Raw genomic sequence first — 21,336 nt, 5'->3', positions numbered from 1 at the left:
TACAGGCATTGGAACAGTGGAGATTTACGCACACTTTCCAGTAGAAATTATTTAAAAACTCATCGTTGTTTACTTGTGTCACCCTTGAATCAACTCGAGCAACTTGAAGCATGCATTCAGGGGCTACCTTTTCCAATTCCCACAGAAACAATATCCCCTTAAAAACTTGACTGTCTCTGAAATACATTTAGGAACATATACATTTACCAGTAAAAATTGTTTTCGCTTCGTTATCTCTCTGCCAGAGCTGAACAAAGATGAATCAGCCTGTTAATCGTCAAAGACAAATTAAGGACCTGCACGTGCTTCGGAGGTGGAAGATAACGTTTTTCCACGGTTTCCGTGTAATATTAAAAATAAACACGATAAAAATAAAATAGCGTGATTAATGAGATTGATAGAAGGGCATTATGGTTACAGTTCACGGTTAATTGACCAGGCTGAGTTAATAAAGAGGAGTTTTTCTCTTCGGTTAATTTGTCACTTCCTTGGGAATAGTGAGCGCGATGAGTAATCATCGTGTTTCGAAAGCAGTTAGGTCTGTCACGCGCTACATACCATTAGCTACAGATTTACACGAGTTTTATCGGTTGTCTGTCCTGCTCACGCCGGATATATGCTATCATTGGCAGTGTATAGCCATCGTCAAAAGGCTCCACGGTCACACTGCTTCAGTATCGTAGGATTCCGTGTAAAATCAAAGGGAGCACTATGAGAACACATTAGACTACTATGTGTTGAACATCGACACGTGTTTGAATGCACGTGGCTGCGTTCACGAATTGATTAGTCAGCTTTCTCATTTTTCTTCGACGGATAAACGCTTCCCGAATTCGAATCAGAAAGTTTCGCCGCGGACACGTGTGGGATCTATGAATGGAAAACGAGTTCTTCCTCTGCTCATTCTTACGTTACAGCTACTCCCACTGATGCCAGCTGATTCCTTATCCCTTCTTCTTCTTCTTCTTTATCGTCATCGTTAACTTTAGATGCGTTGCTTCAACAACTCCTCACCACCCCCGCACTACTATTTATATCGTATTGAGAAACACTTTCCACGTGTATCGCTGTAAATTCATTTATGACGGCCGGACTTGTGAGACGCCAAGTATCTTCGCGCACGAGCCACTACAAGGTCACTGACGTCTCGGGAAACCTTACTACCGAGCTGTGTGAAAGAAGTGAGAAATTGCTATTGAATCCTTGCCAACGAGCAACAAGTTACCGCGTCGTCGTCTCGAAGCAACAAGTCCCATAATGAGATTAACTTTCGAAGTTCGTGTGCGGCCTGGTTCCTCTGAAAAATTTATCGACCACCTCCGCTAACGAGGTTCCTGCAAAAAAGATAATAGAGGAGTGAACGTACAGAGGTGTGGAGACACGTGGCTCACTCGGATCGATATAACGAGGACTCTTGCATAGTCTTTCACGGTTTAGTGCGATTGGCAGCGTTCACCAATTTTGGACTTTGTGTAAATGGTAGATATCATTTCTGTGGTTGCAAGGAAAAACGCCGCGTGTCACGATTTCAAAAAATTTGAGTTTATGCATTAATTGAGCTGTAGAGCATAGGGTTGACGTGTTTACCAAAAAAACAGGTCATGAAAACAAATTCGAAAGGGTCAAAAAAATAATTCAATTTAACCGAAGGCCAGAATTAGTGATTAAAACTTTAAATGGCAATATCTCGAAATTGAAAATATATGACGTGCGGCATTCTTCCTTAGAACCATAGATTTAAGCAGCCGAATCACACCTCTGTCGCATGGTTTCTATTTAGAGGATCCGCCGTGGGCTCTATGAGGGGGCTGGTCGATTGATTGGTGCACGGTTCATGTTTTTTGTAATATAAACATTTTTCTTATTCAAACGTATGTTCTTACATTTACACAGTACAAAAAATTATACTCAGACCTGCCGGCCCGCGGTTCATAATTGCTATGACTGGGGGCGGCCGGTGGTGGGGTAGTGCGGGACTTTTTTGGGGGTGGATAGATTTCGTTAGGAGCTAAGGGCTGTACAATTTGTCTGATCATCCGTTCCACTCCGCCCCCAATACACGGCCCCTTGTTCTCTCGCGCATCCTCCTCCGGAAGTTCGCTCAAAAAAACAACATACACTCACGTGCACGCCCGAATTCACTCGCACACATAAACAATCATTTCGAAACGTTCTCTCTCTCTTTTACGCTCGCTCGCTCGCACACACTACACAATATTCTCGCTCGTTCGTTTAAATCGTGCTTCTCATCTCGCCGCGTAGTTCAGCAACATTTAAATATCGGTATTCCTCCGTAATAATTAATCGTAATAATGATAATAATTAATAATAATTAATAATGGTATAATAAACTATCTATCTACGCGTGTAAAGTGTATGATTTTTTCTTCTTCCTGTTTGTCCATGTTTCGTGGAGTGTGTATCCCTTAATCCTACGGTTTTCTTCGTATTTATATATGTATATATGTATACATATATGTATGTATAAATGTATTTACATACACGTAGCGGGTTTCGGGGTAGGGGGGACAGGGGGTTTAGGTGGGGGACAAATAATAGCTTTGTCTGCAGCAATAATACACAGAGTATGCTTCTCTTTCTCATCCTCTCTATAACTTTATACAGCATCATCATCATCATCATCATTGTTCATCGTTTCATCAGCATCAACATCATCATCGACACGCTCGTGAATCAATAAAAGGGTACTTCTGCCGGTTCCTCTTCTTGCTCTGTCCCGTTCACTTACATATTTCCCGTAAACATTAACGTTACTCTTATCGACACTAAGGATATTTAAAAATTTACTCGTTAAATATTACTTTTAATCAAGTCGTTGTATGCTAGACGAATGTTGAGATCAAAGAAATTGCGGGTCTCCAGGATATTTTCCAGTGATTTGTTCTTCGGTTTCTTCTTTTTCTTCGTGTTCGTTCTCCTCTCTCGCCCGCGAGGCTCGAGGTCTCGAGATTACCAGCCGTGGTTCTATCGTTCGACGATCGATAAGCGTGTCACGGTGAATTACGCGCAAGTGTCCGCTCTCGAAAGTTCTCGTCGTTCTTCTTTTTTTAAAAATGTAAACCATTCGACATTCGAAAGACGTCAGCTGCGTTTAAACTTCTGCGTTTGTAAATAAAACGAAGGAACGAAACGAAAGTTTATTGTTGAGACATTGGTGACGAACGGTTTATAAAGAAATAGTAAAACAAAAACATCAAGGCCGACGATGGCTTTCGAAGGCGGACGCGTTGGAACGCGAATAACGCGAACAACGTCGGTTCTAAAAATGATAGGAACTGAGCCCTCTCATCTGCGGCTTTGTTGCATGACTAAATCCGTTTCCCTTCTTATCCGTGTTCGCATCGCGCAAACCACGCGAGAATGTCCACGTCGTTCAAAACATTGGCACTTCGAGAGTCGTGTGTGTGCATGTCACACCCTTCACACCTCGCGTTAAATAACGTTTATGACAGTTATTAGTTACTAATTACAATACAATTAGATTATCGCTGTTCTATCGGATAGACGGTTTTTCATTTGCGTGATTTGACAAAAATAACAGATTCCACGTTTCTTTTCCACATTTCATTTAGTTTTCTTTTTTGTTTTTTTCTTTTTTTCGGTTTGTTTGTCTCACCAGCCTCGCTACTGGGTCGCATCACTGGGCCACAACGTCAAAATCCAATCTATAAAAACATTAAATTCAATAGTCTGTACAGGGCGTGTGTCTCAATCTTGCGTCGTCTCGGAGACGATTAATATATATATATATATGTATATGTATATACATATAATTAATATCGACGAACATTATTTTCTTCATCTGTAAGCGTTCCGCTTTTTTTTTTATTCAACTTTTTGTGTTAAATTTCTGATGCCTCTGTTTTAAAAACGACAAGCGATACAAACCTTTTTCCTCCCGCGAAACGCGTACTTTGCTTCCGTATAGCCGATATATTTTTCGAAGAAGAAGGACAAAAAACCGAAACACGACGCGTTTTTATCGTGCGCGCGCGCGCACGTGAGTTTGCATCGAACACTGCAACGAGAGAGGGAGGGAGAGAGAGAGAGAAAGAGACAGATTAACGCGCGATGAATTTCCGAGTCACTTTATCTGTTATCTTGGACTGACGCGAACAACGGGTTAGGCAGTGTTTAAGTTCTCGCGGCCGTTATCGCTCGGCTCGCGAGAGCATCGCAGGCGAGAAACATATATCGGCCATTTTTTGGCAAAGCGCTTGTTCGAAATATCATCATCGTTCCACATCATCCTCCTCTTTGTTGTCTTTAATACAATCGAATATACCAAAAGCACCAGATCACGAGAGCACGGTCACGGGATCGACGATTATCACTGATCCAAAAAATCTAAACAACGGTATACACGTTCTCTTTTTTCTGTTTCTTTTGTAAGTATTCATTTTTTTTCAAATCTTCGTGTCAGTGTATGTGTCTGTGTTCTTTTTTTTTATAATCGCTCAGCGACGTTCTCGCTGCATTTTTTATAATTCGACATCTAATTGCACAAAGGTACCTCTAGACAATCCTCTCGTTTACTCGCTATAGTAAGAATTCATTACACAGTAAAATCGATTATCTACATTTTATATAATATAGACAGTATGTATTGAATACAGGCACGATATAAGTAATTACAAATAATGTATGATCCAAAGTCCTCATTCCCGGTATCACAATGGTAAATGGACGCCGCGGTGCGCGATTCTCGGTCTATGTCACCGGCCTCCAATGCTTCAATGCAAAATACTCGCCGGGGACTTCATGTCCGCCCAGCTCGCGTTTACTCGAGAAAGGAAACAGAAAAAAAATATATTTATATATATGTATATATAATATGTAAAAAGGACATTCAAATGAAACAACGAGAATACTCCTTTTCCATCGTCGCGGTATTTTATCATCACGCTCCTCAACTCCATTGGCTCAGCCAATAACCATTTAAATCAAACTTTTGAGTTACTCGTCAAATATCACAACAAATTCTTGCACCTCGGTACAGGTTTTTCTTATTTTCTTTCTACCCCCCGGTGGAAATACGCGAATCATTATCGTGGATCCTCCCAGATCATCCCGAATTCTCGATTCGCGTTGGGCGTGTGTATAATGTGTGTATTCACGCAACGCGCGTTTCGGGAGAGCACAGAGGGGCGGCAACAGGTTCCTCTCTCACTCACTGGACCGCAGTGAGATTTCCTCGTCGAACAAAGTAATCAACAACGGCTCTTGCGACCGCGACAGGGGGCCTAGGGCTACGTCTCCTCCTTCTTGATCTCGTTGTTGCTCTTCGGCTTGGCAAGTGTCTCCTCCTTCACGTTCGACAGAACGGTCAGGGAATCCTTCACCGCGTGGTAAATGATGTTCTTGATTTGCAACTTGTCCTCGTGGTTCGTGTGGGTGTCCGACAACGCTCGGAACTCCTGCGTCAGGTGGAAACAGTGCGACACGTTCTCCGGAGAGACGAAATCTTCCGCCACTTTGATACAGTTGTGGAGATTGCGGACCTGGTGAGGCGCGCCTGCTGGCACGAACACCGCGTCGCCTAGGCACTGAACGATTGCGTACCTGCAACGCAAAGAACATAATCATTATTAAACCGTTCAGCGGCTTGAAACAAAACCTACACAAATCAAATAGATAATTACCCTTCGACGCCGTATTCGCGGTACAGCCGTTCCCGCAACGGTCCATCCAGATAGCAGCTCTGATCGTGGATTGGATCGTGATGAGGTTCCAAACGGGCCCCGCGTTCCAAGGCCACGGCGTTCAACAGATCTCGAATCTTATCGGCGTCTCGGGCTTGGTAGATGTGCCACAACGCGCCGGGCGCTTCTGCACGTTCGCGGACACGTCGCCTCGTCAAGATATCACAGCCTGCTTCGTCTATCGCTCTCAACGCCTCTGCAATCACCAAATACACCGTACCGTTAGCTCATTGAACGTATGTCTACAAACGGACTTCTAAAAATGAAAGCTGAAGACTACTTCTACATACCTTTAACATGTTCATCGTTGTCGGAGTCCTTCGGAATCCCGACATAAACCATCACGTTCACCGCGTCAGAGATGTCCAGGTGAAGATTGGTCGTGCCCTTGTTCGGATGCAGGGCTGACCCGTAGGCGTTGTACATTTTCGGGCCGAGGTCGGGTCTGACGAAACAATCAGGCAGTCGACTAGCCAGGTTCAATCTCCCGTTCCGATGGGTGTACTCCGACAGCGGCAGGACCTTCATGAGATCGGCGAACCTCGAGGGTAGTAGCTCCGCGAAGTCCTCGCCGGGTGGCCAGTCCTTCAGCTTGAGCAGCATGGGATTTCCCCTCTCATCCTTGAGTCTCTTGGAGAAGTGCTCGAATCCCTCCCAGAACTTGCGCATCGGCTGGTTCGGCACCAGGTTGCCGGTCATGCAGTTGATGAGATCGTTTTTCTCGTCGCCGAAGTCCCTCGCGAACGAGTCTGGGTGCCAGAGATTCATGTCCAAGGCCTTGGCGACGTCCGACACGATCACCGGCTGGCCCCGTTTCCACTGATCTTGAAATATTCTGTAGTTGTTAGGGTTGTTCGGGTCGTTTAGCCTGAGCAGCTTGCCGTCGCAGAGCCAGGAGTGCGGCACGTCCGGGTAGAGGCTCTTGCTCTCGGTGAGCGTCATGATCCGTATTGGCAACGGCTCCCTTCCCTTCTGCGTCCATTTGTACCTCCTGACGAAGTGCTTCAACTCCCGCGGCTTCTCGTCATCCACCAGTCCACCTTCCCTCTCCTTTTTCACGCTGTGCTCGATCACGCTCGAGATCACTTCGTCCAGGGTGTCCATTTTGGACTTCTTGCTCGACTTCGTCACATTGTTCTGCGCGTTGTTCCCGGACGCAGCGTTCGCGTTGCTCGAGTTGTTCGTCGGCGAGTTCGACCTGGATCCGTTACCGTTCGACTTGTGCGACGGCCGGATTAACAGCTCCCGTAACGTCGAGTAGTTACCGTCCCGATCCTCATCCGAGTCCGAGCTCGAGCCGCTCTCGTTCTTGTCCTGGTTCTGCAGCGCGACGTCCGCCAGCCAGTTCAACGGCGAGTTCTTGTCCTCCCCGTTCGTCTTGTTCTCCGAGGACCCGTTCGACTCGTTCACCTTCTTCTCCTCTTTCACCTCCTGCTTCACGTTCCCGTTCATCACCGGCATCGTGTCGCCCTTGATCAGGCTACGCAGATACTCGTTCGTAGGTGTTTGAACGACCAACGAGCAGCCGCAGTGCTGAGGAATCCCCCACTCGCCTCGGCACTCGTGCAGTCTTTGCCCGAGACGTACCAAGCTGTCGCCGGCGATGATTTGCGTGAGCATCAGCCGTTCCGGTTCGTGTACTTGTCGGTTGGTGCACAAGAGCCACGAGAAGTCGTCTCTGTCCTTCCCGCTCTCACCCCAAATCTTGGTCGTTCCGTTCTTGCGTCCCTGATTGGAACAGTATTGGATCAATCAATCGTGCTCCGGAGATTAGCGGTATCGTGTTCGACACTGTTATTTCGTTCAGTGTTAAAAAGCTCGTTGAATTTCGTATCACGGAATTATCGATTCTTTTGCGTTTCATCACGTTCTTCGGATATCGCGTCACGGAAGAATACCGGAATGTAGAAGAAGAGTGAACAAAAGGATTCTTACCTTGTAACAATCGATGCACACAACGAAACCGCATTTACCGCAGGCCCAGTGATAATTGAAAAGTGTCGTCTCGCACACGTCGCACATCTCTCGGACACCCTGAACCACTCGCTTCCAAGCTACCGTTCCGTCTACAAGTCCCGAATTTGCTGTCAAGGTGAAGGAACAATCGAATATGCGAAGCGTTAAACCATGCGATCAAAGGAAATCGAAAGAAGCGAACGTAGTGGGTACACACGTATAATGATAAATATAATAAAACAAAAGTATTAAGGTATTATATTATGACAATCGAATCGTTTTCAACGGTACTGCCGAACATGCGGGGTTCATTTCAGACTTGTATTTTAAGACGTTGCTCATCAGGAAGGTATTGATTCAGTGGTCGATGCTTACCTTCTGCCTTGTGCTGTTGGAGAGCGTCTTTCTCTTGGTGCAGTAGATCACAAAACTGATCCCCGACCTGCCGAAGCAGTCGGTGAGCCATCTCCAGGTCCAGATCCTCTTTGTCTGCTTTCTCTTTATCGTTCTTATCAGATTTCTCATCTTTCTTTGAGTCTACACTATCTTTCCCTGGTAACCACAACCGAAGATCTACCTGTAACGCGAAAAGAAAACAAGGAATATAGTTTACAAGAATTCTTATTGGTAAAAGGTTAATATTGAGGGCCATTTTCCGTGAACCCACCTCAGACGCATCCTTGTGCGGGTCGCTGAACCCAGCTATAGCCAATTGCCCAGTCTTGGTGTACCGTAATCTACGGAATGCATAAAATCTGCAGAAAATATTTTGTGGAAGATTTTTCGAGCGCTGGTGCGGTGTCCATCTGCACTCACGACATTTAGCCAATTTCGGGGCGACCTCGAAACAAGCACCATCTTGCAACCAGCTGTCACCGGTTTTCTTTAATTGCGATATCGGTGGCCTGCGAAAGGGATCACCCCTTCCGCCGCTACCACCTGGCCCACTATTACCACCGCTCGTGCTGTCATCTCTACGCTCTTTCTTTTGCCGCGGTTGCTGGTCCTCGCCTCCTAACTCATTACCTTTCGTAGTCTTTGGTCTCCTGCCTCGCTTCCTGGGTTCCTTGTTGTTTCCTACAAAACAGAAAACATATCTCCTTCAAATAACGCTGTCTACCAGTCGTTCGATCGCTTACGTGGGGTGTATAAATATATTCAGTGTTAAAAAGCTCATGTATTATCTTTCATGGATATCAATTGAAATTGATGTCATCATATAAATTTAGTGGAATAAGAAATATTCAAAGAAATAGGGTAAGTGCGTAACAGGATTACAAAGAGAGCATCGCGAACCTAAAGAGTATCAGGAAGTTAAGAGTTAAAATATTATGAATGCAGCAGTATGTTTTCTGTTTCAAGGGGCAGACACAGGTGTGAAAATCGCTTTTGGAATGGCAATCTATGGAAAGTGTAATACGTTTGTTGTGTTATGAAATCCTCATTGGCTTGTCTTGTGTTACCTGTTCAAGTTCAAATATCACAAAGGTCGTGTAAATTTTGTTTACTGTTTTCTTTTCTGTTTGGCATTCAACCATTCTTACAAAAACCATTCCTTACAGTTAGATGTTATGTTCGACGATCGAAAATGTTGAAAGTTTCAGTGATTGGATCAAAATATTACATTTTAAATATATTTTAAATCCCTGTATTCCCTTGACAATTTTAATTAAAATTTTCTTAAAGAGGACTCCATTCTGGGAAGCCCAATGGGGGTTTTGTAATAAATGCATACCTTCTATAGACTGCCGCTGCAAAAGAAATTCCTACACCCATGCCTCCCCCATGCGAATAGATAAAAAGATATTTATATATTTCATTTGAACATTTACTCCTGAGTTTTTAGGGTTCCCGTACAGCTCTATAGATAGGAGTAAACGTATGACCGTGGAACGCGGACCACTTACCCTGCAAGTGAATAGTTAGTTCACCTGATGGGAAGTCCATTTACAACAAGCTACGTCAACTAACCGTTTCCCGAGGAATTGTTGGAATTGGCCGTGGTATGGCGCACCCTCGATGCAGGTTGAATGGAACCCAACTGTTCGCTGGTGTCACTAGCCGAACCAGCTTCGCTCTCGTTGCTAGACTCGCTGCCCACACCCGTTCCTACTACTTGCTTGTCTTCCTTTCGTCTCCGCTGATCTTCCGCGGTAGTCTGCTGCCTCCGTGCGGCGCCCTTCTTTCGTTTTACCTACCACAGGGCACAGATTATTAAGTAGTCAGGAAGTTCATGCTCTTGCCGTAACTACTGCCAAAAAATCTATCGACTTGTGTGGCTTCTGCTCTAGCTCCTTTACTAGTGTACTCTGTTTACAGTGGCCTACTACAAGCAACTCCAAGAAATGGGAAACTAAATAGGTTTTATTCTAAACACATGCAGAAAAATTGGAACTTAAATCTAAAAGAAGATATATAGGTAATCTATATTTACGAAATATTAATGTTTTTCTTATAAATAAACATTATTTGAACGAACATCATTAGCATTGATAATGTTTATAGACAACAATCGACGAGAAACGACTGCGGAAACAATCGGCAAGAGAGAGTGTTTTAGACAATGTGTAGATAGGTTATGTTCTCTCGGAGAAAGCGAATATTTTGAATTAAAAATGATCTATGCATTACCATTTTTATCCGTTCAGCGTCACACTCCTCACACGAATCATGGCAACGCGTAAGGCACATATATTTAATTCGAAAGCTCGATTAATCAACGAGAAATAACTGCACCGATATATCGTAGGCAGACCGCCTCTTCCTGCGTGTGGTTTGTGTTATCAAAATGGCGCCGGAACGAGCGGAAAATTCAAACACGCAATAGAGAAACGACAGTTGCGATAACGGTCGTTTCAGTTCGTTCCAATTTTTTCGACGGTCAACCGTTCTACCAAGCTCAGACAACAATCACCATCCTATACTTTCAAAAATACCTACTCGATATGAAAAACAAATAAAAACTACGTAACGTGGTCGGACACCTGTTCCGTTTTCTAAATAAATTTCAAAGTACAAGATTCATCAAAGCATCGAAAAAATTCAATTCAAAATTGTACGTGTTTACTTGGTATTTCAATTAAATTGTTTCCAAAGTTTTCACGACAAACACCTATTTAAACTGTTTATCATTGAGGAATAATTATGATTTAAAATTTTTAAATTCTTTTTACATATAGGTGATTCGTAAAATTGTAGAACAATAGGGAGAAGGTGATTTCGTACGAAAAAATAAGTAAAAAGCAGAGAAAGAAATTCCTACATTACCAAGGAAATGAATTTCAAAAATCCACCTGTTACGTGCACATTCGTTTCTGCAATAGTACATAAATAATGACCAACCAAAACAGTCGAATGTCTGTTTTTCTTGGAAATGGAGCTATATACGAATTTCTGCACGCCCAATTTACTTTCTTTTGCGCGAAAGAAAAAGGAGCTCGAGAACAAATACTGTACCGACGAAGCGGCAATTACTTCGGCCTGGCAATTAACGAGGTATAATCTATTCGCACATGCAATGGTACTATAACGCGTGCAACGGCGAAATCATAGTCTTCCTAGACGTAAACAGCCGGCTAAGAAAAGCCAAGACTGGAACACAGGATGTTTCATAACGGGAATAAAAGATACATTGTCACGATTTTCGCATTGTCAACGATCCGATTACACTGTTCAACACCAATTAGGCAACACAGGACAGAAAAATTTCGAAAATTCGACATATTCAAAATTAGGCGACGAAAATCTACTCTGTCCAATGGAAACGTAAAATAAGGTTTACAATTTGTTGAACAGTGCGATCACCAGTGCACGCTCTCTTTAGCCAGTTATGAAACGTCCCGTTAAATACGATCCATATAGATACCTTGGGTGGCTTCCTTTTCGGCGGCGACTTCCGGTCCGGGTCGCTGCTGGACGAGTCCTCTTGCAGGTTCTTCGAGTCGGTCGCGTGACCATTGAGTGACTCTTTGTTGGTGGACTTTCGGCCTCCTTTCGAGGCTACTTTGCTCTTGTTGATGCTGTTCACCGCCATGCTACCGATATTATGAATTGAGTTTACGGCGGAGGGCATGCAGGTGGTGGTGGTGTTGCTGTTATTCGACGAGGAGTCCCGTTCCTTGCTGTTGAGCGGTTGCGAGGTGGCTTGGGAGATGTTGAGGGGCAAGGTGACGCAGGATCCGCTGCCTACGACGCCGGTAGTGTCTTCGGTACCGTCTTCGCCGGAATGCCTCTGCAACCAGGCCTTCTTCAGCTTGTGACCGGGATAACTGGTGCTGCTCGGTGGTCTGGGCGCGGGGCTGTTGGACTTCTCGCTGTCGACGGTGCTGGCGTTCGCCTTGGCCGGGGTTCCGGGTGCGCTGGGTGCAGGACTGGGTGCGGTTGAAGGGGCAGGGCTGGGTATTGGCGCAGGACTGGGGGCCGCGCTCACTGTTGGGTTCAGCGAGCTGACGCTGCCTGTGCTGGCGGGCCTGACGGAACCGTCACCACTAGCTGTTCTTGGCGCGGGACTGACAGCAGCCATGGTGCGCTCTTGAGCTTGGCTGTTAGGCTGCGCTAGGAGAGCGGCCGTGTTGACGACGGTGGTGATCGAGGTGGCAGCCGAGGCGATCAGCGGACTGGGTTCGCTGACTCGGGATAAGATCGGTGGACCGACGCATTGTAGGGGCAGTGGTTGCTGCTCCTCGGTCCTGCGCTTCTTGCAGACCTCGAGGGACACCGGTTGGCCCGAGTTTTCGGTCAACGAAGGGGTTGGCGCCTTCCTTTTCGGCGAGCCGGACCTCTCGACGCCGAGGTCGAGCGGCTGCGTTTGGAAGGTGGTGTTGATCGGGGGCTGCGCGTGCTGCACCGTTTGTCCGGGCTGCTGATGAGGGCTGGTATGATGAGCGGGATGGGCGATCGGCCTCGAAAGCGGCGCGGATGCCGCCGTAGGTGGTGAACCGTGCAACGGCGGGGGCGGTAGCTTCGCTGCTGGCATGGACCCGGTGAAACCTCTCGGATCGTAGACGGATCTGCTGTGAGCTGGCGGCGGCAGGGGTGGCGGTGGCGCCCCGTGATGATGAGGCACTTGCTGGTAAGGCGAACTACCGGCCTTCGAGGTGAGAGGTATCGGCGCGGCGACTGCCGGCTCCGAGGCCCGGCAGACCGGCGTGCCGGTCATGATCCCGGTCGGTTTCCCGTAGATGTGTGGCGGCGCCGGGCTGCTCACTTTTGGCTTCGAGCCGGCCGGCGCTGTGTAATGGGACGTCGGCGAGGCCGTGGGCGGATGTGGATGCGGATACGGGTACGAGGACTTGGCAGCGGCGTAAGGTAACCCTGATTCCGGCCTTGTCAGATAACGTGGCTCGGGCGGCGACGGATGCGGTGGCTGATGAGGATGCTGGGCGTGCGGTGACTGTCGATTGTGCGAGTGCGGTGGGTGCCCGTGCGGGCTCGGTAACTGTGCTGTGGTCGTCGAGCCACTGCCGCTTCTGTGGTGGCCCTGAGGTATGCTCTTCGCTGCCTGCATCGCGCCGTCAAGGTGGTGCAGGTGGTGAGGACTCTGCGTGGGACTCCGGTACTCGTACGGCTTGTGCTGAGGTGCCACCGACTGCACGTTCAGATACGGCATCATCTTCGGGCTCGGCGAGGAGTGCTGCTGCGACACCGGCGTCTTCGGCAACTCTCTACCCTCGTTCTTCACGATCACCGAGCTCTTGTGGTCCGACAATAACGACGGCGGATTCTGCAGTACCTCTCTGCCGTGGTGGTCCCTGTCCAGACCTCCGGCCAAACCGCCCTTGTTCCCGGACTTGTGCGACTGCACCACGTCGCTCTTCACCTTGATGTCGTGCATATACGTCGTCTGCGGCTGGTAGGTCGAGTAACTGAACAGGCCCACGTTCGGCTCCACCTTCGGCAGAGAACTGTGCGACGGACCTACCACCTGCGGCGGTTTCTCGTGAAGACCACTGACTGGAAGCGACGACTTCGACGTTCTCGAATGCGCCGGCGGAGGTGGGTAGTCGACTTTGCCAGGTACGCTCGATGGTCTTGACACCTGGGACAGAAAAGTGTTCTAGTTAGGGTACTCGAGTTCGGTCGATTTTCGTGGTGTTCTGGTCTGAGATTCGTTCAGCTCGAAGGAGTGGGATCTCGTGTCGAAACTAAGGAGCATGTAAAGATCGCATACCTGTTGAGTCTGAGGTGCTGTGGCTGCATAGTAAGCAGCCCTCTGCTGAGCCGCAACATGATCCCTGGCCTCGGCTTGCCTCTGCAGCCTCTCGGCCACGGCCAGGTGTTCCCTCATACCCAGGTTCTCGGTTTCCCTCTGCCTCTGCTCCCTCGCGTCCCGTTCCCTCGCTTCTCTTTCTCGTTCTTCTCGTTCCCGTTGCTGTTGCTGCGCTACGGTGACCTGATGCGGAGTGCCAGCGCCCGCTCCTGGATGATGATGACCCACGTGCGCCGTCATTCCCGAGTGTGGGGCCCCGTGCGTTCTGCTACCCGGCGGCGGCAGCGGGATGAACGTGTTCCACGCCATCGAGGTCGACTGCATGTTTCTCTGTGGAACATGAGACACCTACTTCAATAAATACTGCCAATCAGTTTCGCGGTTCGACGCGTCAACGGCGAAACATCTCGTCACGCCCTTTCCCTGTTCGTACGGTATAGTCGTCCGAACGCACGCTATTTTCGCGCCGGCGTTGTCATTCGTCACGCGGTGAAAGGGCAAAAAGGATTTCAGGCTTGAAACTGCGCCGTGTGCTCGACACTACAGTCGGGTGAAAATTTGAGGAACGATTTTTCAGGAAATAGAACGCTGAGAGCGCAATGTTCTATTCTCGATTGCCACCACTTTATTTTGTCAGTTCAAGTCAGATTGCTTCTAAAAGGGGAAAATGGGTTTCAGGGTGTATGATTACAGTTGGGAGAACATTCGAGGAGCGATTCCTCAGGAAATAGAAGACGGAAATCCAGAATAGAACATTGCAATTTCAGCGCCGGTTTCACCACTTCATTTTCTGAATTCAAGTCGGGCCGCCTCGACTACGCTACGCGTCGGCCACGGAAACGCATTCCCGCGATACTGACACGACGAAAGCGTGCTACGGGAGCTGACGCGACCGTTTTGCCAGGTTCGACGGCAAATATGTGTTTATTCTCGGCCGGACTATTTTTGACACTGACACGGACCAGAGTGCAACGCCTCGATCCGACACTCCACCCACCGAGAGCACGCTGCCTCGCCGAGATCTTGGAGTGGTTCGCGATAAGCGACACTCTAGATCAATTTCGAAAATGATTCTGATCCGATAGAAATTCATTTATACCGGGAAAAATTGTTGTTTACTATTTCAACTATTTCAACTGAAAACCACCGGTCTTGTTTCCCGACTGGTTTTGCCGCGACACTTTATTTCGAGAAACCTGTACACACACACGCTGTTCGAAGGAGATAATGGCTTCGAATAGTTCTCGCGAACGACTCCATATTTCCTGCCAGCTATTATTCCGCAGACTGTTATCGTTTTTCATTGATATGCACGAATGTGCGTGCCATACGAGCCGGAATCGTATTATGTGGAACTTGCGAAACCGATAAGACGCGTCTGCGTGACTGGTACTTTCCACGTGCAACCGATAGACACACGTACACAACAGTGATAAATACGAGTGTACACACGGAGAGACACGCATGGAGACACATACACGCACAGACAGATACGCACACGAGTGCTCTCCTAATCCCGGTCGGCGGAAACAGAAGGTGTTCGTCAGGATTTTCTTGCACGTCCGCGACGAACGCCTCGTGACTTCGGCGAATCTCAAAGTTCAGCGAATCTAAATAGAGGATACACGACGAGGCTGAAACAGCACACCCAGCGCGCCTCGCCGGTCTGCTGAATCATCGGCCAACTGTGCACGATCAGGGAAGACAAAACCGCGTGACGCGGCTAGCAGGAATTCAAATTGTCGAGATATCAGGCCACGAGACTCGACGCTGATAAAACGAATCGCAAACAGCGGCCAGTGAGTCACGGTGAGAGCCGCTTCGACACGCCGAATACTACCGTGTCACGTTCCCGATTACGATCGAACAACCATGTTTTCTTCGCAGAAAGAGAGAGAGAGAGAGAGAGAGACCCCTCGACGTGGATAATGTCTCGACGATTGGTTCGTTCGAACCCCATTAAAACCAAGAGAAACGATCGAACCTCTTCTTATCGCTTCAGCAACGTGTCTTTCATTAATTTACTCTCTTCTTCGTGTTTCGCCGAACGATTGAAATTGGCTAATTATAATTACACTGCGGTTTTTATTCGGCTATGATCAAATTGAATAGGCGAGATATCAAACTGCATCCGGCCCTTGAACCTCTATTACTCACGGAATTCTGAATCATAGTCTGTCCCGTGTATGTGTAGTATAGCCTGACCTCTATTTAGAGCGGCTTTTATGCAATCGTGAGAAAAATTAGTGTAATTTAAAATAGCAAACATGACAGAAACATTTAGAAGTACAGAAAATGAAATTCACTCCAGTTTGTTGTAACTGGGGTAGAGCATTTTTATTTTGTGATAGATATTGTGTTGTTTTTATTACTACTAAACCCATTTCGAACAGTTGAGAAATACTGTGATCGTTGTCATGTATCGTGTGATCGTAGAATTACTGAATATAAATTTAGTGAAGTAATTTATGTCCAAGACTCCTGTCTACAAAATTTCATTGGAAGCTAAATTCTATCGAGTCTCATTGAAAATTGAATAGGTGGACGAACAAGTCAAATTTCAATCCCCGAGCTTCGGATTACCGGATCTCTTTCGAAACGAACCGGCAGGTGTAAAATACAATCCGACCATTCCCTACATCCGCGACATTAAAACCGAAACGGACCAGCGAGAGGAGTTTCTTTCTGCGGTCGGAGGGTCGAATCGGCGAACGCGGATTAATTGAAGCGAGGGGGTTGAAACGCCAGAGAGGGAGATGGGGGTTGATTTACTTGCCTCGGAGTTCCTCTTTTGTGCGAGCTACCCCCGGCGTTAATACGTCCCCTTTTCACGCAGCCCGCAGCCCGGTAAATAACAAATGCCGGAATATTATCGGGTGCGGCCATTTTGAACGTGGTGGCCTCGAGGGGTGAGCGAAACCTCCGCGAAAAGAAAAGGGAAGCCGTGGACTGCCGTGGGGGATTCAAAGCGACCAATTGTTTAACCCATTAACTAAGTAATTATTTACAGATAGGAACGGGAGATTGAACAACTCGGTGAAAGGGACTCTCGAGACCGTCGATATCCTTCTTACGCGTCGTCTTCGCGATACATGGATCACGGCGAGACGCCTCGATGATCTCGTAATTAAACGTTCCGTTTAGCTCGGCTAATTAATTTTCGCTTTCGCGTCCAGTTTCGAGTCAATCTATGAATAAAAGAAAAGAAAGCCGGCGTTTTCAATCTAGCTAATCGCTTTAACACTCGTCGCATCCTTGGAAATTTGTTCGGGAATTCTTGCAGCTGTTGTTTTAATGGCGCGAGAAGAGAGAGGATGTTTGCAGGTTATTTAACACGAAAATTGGAACAACTTAGTTAATAATTAGACTGCGGATTTTATGCATTTATGACGAAAATGGACACGTACAATTTAAAGCAGTGGACGAATTAAGAAGATTTAAGGACATCAGTGTATTAATTTCAGCTTGATAGGATAATTAAAAGGAGAATACAATTTTTATTTGGCTCCTGTGTCCTGCAGTCGATGCAAACATTTTTTACTTTGCATAAAGATCCGCAGTCTATTAATAATACAAGAATAGAAACATCTTGTAACATCTAACATTCTGTAGATCTTAATAAAATTTGGTTTGCTTAATAGATCTTAGTCAAAATTGATTTTCAAGTTTAGGGCTAGTAATAGGGCTCAATAGTTTTTTAATAAATAGCTGTATATGCTAGATATGCTCTGACCTACTAACAGTAACATTATAATCGTATACATAATATGCAGGGGGTGATACTACATGTAAAGATGAGTCGAAAAAAAGGAATAACATTTTTTCGTTTGACGCTTCGTTTTCGAGTAAAATCGAGTTTAAAGTTGCGCCAGGTTCGCGCGTTTTAGTATATGCAAAAAGTAGAATTGGTGGATCATGGTCAGACACGTCAGACGATTCCTATGCAATAGCACGTGTATTCGCTGCATTTTCAAACTCGTCTTTCTCGGAAACGAAGCGTCAATCGTTTACTATTGTTTTTCACAATTCCGACCAAATGCATTTTTTCAACATATTTTTAGACGCCATTTACTGAATTAATTCTTCTAGCCTTACAGAGAAATTGAAGTCGTTTGGTCCATTCATAAAAACGTTATTCGCATTTAAAGTGTGTGTGATCAGTTATGCTTATAACAGTATTTGGTCTAACACGTTACCTACTAGCGTCACATACTGCTACATAGTAGCATTTGATAGAATGAAATAACTTTTATGAAGATTGGTAGGCGTCGAAGTGCAGCTATAACGACCGGTTTCGTCGAAGGAGTGAACATCGGTGCAGCAATTAAACAAGATGATCGAAGAAAATGGTTCTTCGGAAAACAGCGTGTTTTCGAAAGCATTTGATTAACGTGTTCGCGTGTTGGCGAGTGCGGGAACGGGAGCGTGCGATTTTAATCGAACGCGCGGAAACGGGGGCGGTGTGATTAAACGTTGAGCCCGGGGCTCAATTAGCGTCGCGCCCGGATAAACAAAATGGAAATGCTGCTCGGGATCGTTGGATAATCGAGGCGAAACCGACCGACCGACCGACCGGCGGTGCATAGAAGAAGGGGGAAAAAAAACGAACTGCATCCGCGTGCATTTGCATCGTTGGAAAATGTCACTGGCTCTCTCGCCGGAGCTTGTCATCGGGCAGGCATGCAATTACATAATTAATGTAGCAGCAGTAGCTCGCCGCCGATAATAATGGCGCGCACTGTTCTCCTCGATCGAGCCGGGCCCCAAGGCCTCGAATTCCTCGAACAAACCAGGGGCCCGCTCGCAGATGTGAAAGCGGCTGTCTCTCGCTCGATGCGACCGGTTCGATTCGAGAGGGAGCCGCGATAACGATTAAAGTATACTCGGTTTCATTAATTGGAAAGCGCCGAGAGTATTTCTGCCGGACGGCCAATGTCAATGTTCCCTGCCGGAGAAGTTAATGAAATAATTCGCGATTGACACACGACTCGCTACTAAATTCTTGTTTACCAATCCCTTTGGATTTTCGTGTGAAAATGTTTTACAGAATTTCATTTGTTCCTTATATTGTGTGTGTACGTGCGTCTGTGTGTGCCAAGCTTGTGTTCATCAGTCAGTGGAAAGTTATTTGCGAGGATTTTTACTTTCTCCACGGTTTTCTCGGACAAAGCGATTCTTTCTCGTTAGCTGGATTTTCACGCTCTATTTTTGTCCGACATTTTTATACTTTTATATATGTACAGCGGGGACCGGAGTGAACGGTATTACACACGTTTTCTCGCCTTGCGATTGGCTTGACTTTCTTCTCCCGTCCCGTCATTTACGACGAGACCACCGGATATTTTCGTCGCGCGTTAGAAGCGGAACATTCCGCGTTGGTCCTCCGCTTTCCCATTACATATGTATATTCGACGCTTTTGATCTGCCGTCGAGATCGAGACGTCTGCGTCTCGAAGACGACGACTAGACCGATGATCGTATTCATAACTAGACACTTGTGGAAAATAAAAATTTCTCCATCCAAGCACATATTGTATTAAATTGCACGAAACATAAATAAATAGAACCTTGTCATTTTTGTAAGCTAAAACATTTCGATCATTTTTAGTGCTCGGTAAGTTTGTGTTAATATTTGTACTCTTTCCATTTTTGCCATGAACGCACGAAATCCGCAGTTCAGTAATAAAGTTCGGTCCACCAAAAGTGCTCTGCCACAATTTCAACGAGTCTCGACGTTTGTTCACACGTTTGTTCGCGCCTAATTCGCCCATGAAGTCGGAGATTTCGTGTTTACGTTGAGAAATATATGACACAGAGAGCGAGAGAGAGAGAGAGAGAGAGAGAGAGAGAGAGAGAGAGAGAGAGAGAGAGAGAGAGAGAGAGAGAGAGAAACGACAAAGTAAACAGTGATGGGAAGAACGCAGAACAATCTTCACGTTTAATTGCCGTTTCGAAAGCATGCGAACAAACGTGTGAGTCACTGTACTATGTACCATGAGCGTCGACCGCGTGTTCAGACTCGTTACGTCGTCTTGCTGTCCGGTATTTGAGCGCAGACTGCACGCGACCGCTCGCGAACGAGTTAATTAACTGCTGAACAACCATACCGGGTAGAACTCGTCCACGTAGATTCTCTGGAAATTTCGTGAAAACGAGTCAGCCACGAAAATAAACAAACCGAAACCTTTCCTGCTCGAAAAGGGTTCGCGTGAACGAGATACTGCCTCTCGAACATGTTCTCAGCAGATCAATCTTCAATTAAATTTAACGTCAACACGTTGATTGCCTTGTCAGCAGCGGATTTTTATGGGAAATAAATATTCCATTCGTTACAGGAGCCAGATTAAGACTAGTGTCCCCACTCTAGCTTCCCCTTCTACGACGCTGCTCCCCACCGTTCGCACTCGTGCTCCCTCCCTTCATCTGGCTACATAGACGTCTATATTTCTCTTAATAATCTTACTAAACTGGAAATATGTCTACTATCTGCTTATACAGAAAATCGTGAAGCACGTTTTAATTATGAAAATTGCTGAACTCAACACAGCAAGTATTTAATTCGAGGTGACTTCTAATCTGTTACTCTCCCATTGTTTTCGAAGCAGAGGTGGTCCCTCATGTTTATCAGCTTTCGTGAATTGTGTATCGGGGAGATCGGGCCGTTCTGAGAGCCGGAAATCGCCGATTTCTGTACAACTGTAGTTTTTCGAGGAAAACAACACGGTCATCCGGTGCTCCATCTATACGAGGAAGATCGTTCATCGGTGTTTCCCGAACGCGATACGCGTCGTCGACGTTGACGCGTAACACGCTCGCCGGATTCGATCCGATCCGATCGCAATGTCCGACAAGAAATTCGCGCGCGATGACTCAGCCCGTTCCAGGCTAGATTCTCTCGCCCGTAATTCGCACGGCATGAATCGTTGCGCTCGTTAAGACGAGACGAGCTCGACGATGCAAACACATGCACGTAGCCGCCGCCGCCGTTGCTCGTTGCGAAACACGGGCAAATTGATGCACGTTTAAAAAGCGTGACGTGGAAGAACCGCCAGCTACACAGAAAGAGAGAGGAAGAAGAGGGAACGAGACACGGGTCTACGGGAATATCGCTCCGGCCGACACCCGGCAATCAATAAAACCAGCACGGTTTTATTATCCTTGGACGAAACGCTGTTCATTCGCTTCGATACCCTGTCGCACCACCTACATAGTTGCTTTCGCAATTTTTGCACAGTAGGAAACCGTGCTCCGCCTCGTATCCGGTGAGAGTTCGCTTTCTTCCAATTAATACGGGACAGTCTTTTGTACAGGACTGACGTTGAAGTGCGCACAGTTTACCAAGAATGCTATTTGGAAATTCTTACGTTATGGATGCGAGTTGTTGACTCACAATTGAAATTGTTGAAGGAGTCATTAAAAAGTCATTAGCCATGGACCATGGGGCTTTGA

General features: G+C 46.5%; 1 protein-coding gene and 1 non-coding gene across 7 annotated transcripts in view; both read right to left on the bottom strand.

Moving 5' to 3' along the window:
* Positions 1–2,459: 2,459 nt before the first annotated feature.
* Positions 2,460–21,336, bottom strand: part of Kdm3 (Lysine demethylase 3) — a 368,071-nt gene continuing 349,194 nt past the window's right edge. For 4 of the 6 annotated variants that reach the window (XM_076438307.1, XM_076438302.1, XM_076438303.1 and 1 more), the window contains 9 exons: positions 13,849–14,235; positions 11,545–13,716; positions 9,651–9,873; positions 8,347–8,756; positions 8,055–8,256; positions 7,659–7,807; positions 6,014–7,451; positions 5,664–5,919; positions 2,460–5,583 (listed from right to left, as the gene is read on the bottom strand). In XM_076438307.1, the coding sequence (XP_076294422.1) occupies positions 5,271–5,583; positions 5,664–5,919; positions 6,014–7,451; positions 7,659–7,807; positions 8,055–8,256; positions 8,347–8,756; positions 9,651–9,873; positions 11,545–13,716; positions 13,849–14,235 (5,550 nt within the window). In that variant the 3' untranslated portion in view covers positions 2,460–5,270. The remainder of the gene's footprint in view (positions 5,584–5,663; positions 5,920–6,013; positions 7,452–7,658; positions 7,808–8,054; positions 8,257–8,346; positions 8,757–9,650; positions 9,874–11,544; positions 13,717–13,848; positions 14,236–21,336) is intronic. The other 2 variants (XM_076438306.1, XM_076438304.1) reach the window with 2 other exon arrangements.
* Positions 8,833–8,904, bottom strand: LOC143216041 (small nucleolar RNA SNORD36). Its single transcript, XR_013010500.1, has one exon. It is a non-coding gene; the product is annotated as a small nucleolar RNA SNORD36 (small nucleolar RNA).

The sequence above is a fragment of the Lasioglossum baleicum genome, chromosome 14 (genome assembly GCF_051020765.1).
Source record: "Lasioglossum baleicum chromosome 14, iyLasBale1, whole genome shotgun sequence".
NCBI lineage: Eukaryota > Metazoa > Arthropoda > Insecta > Hymenoptera > Halictidae > Lasioglossum > Lasioglossum baleicum.
This window is presented reverse-complemented; position numbering and strand designations above follow the sequence as displayed.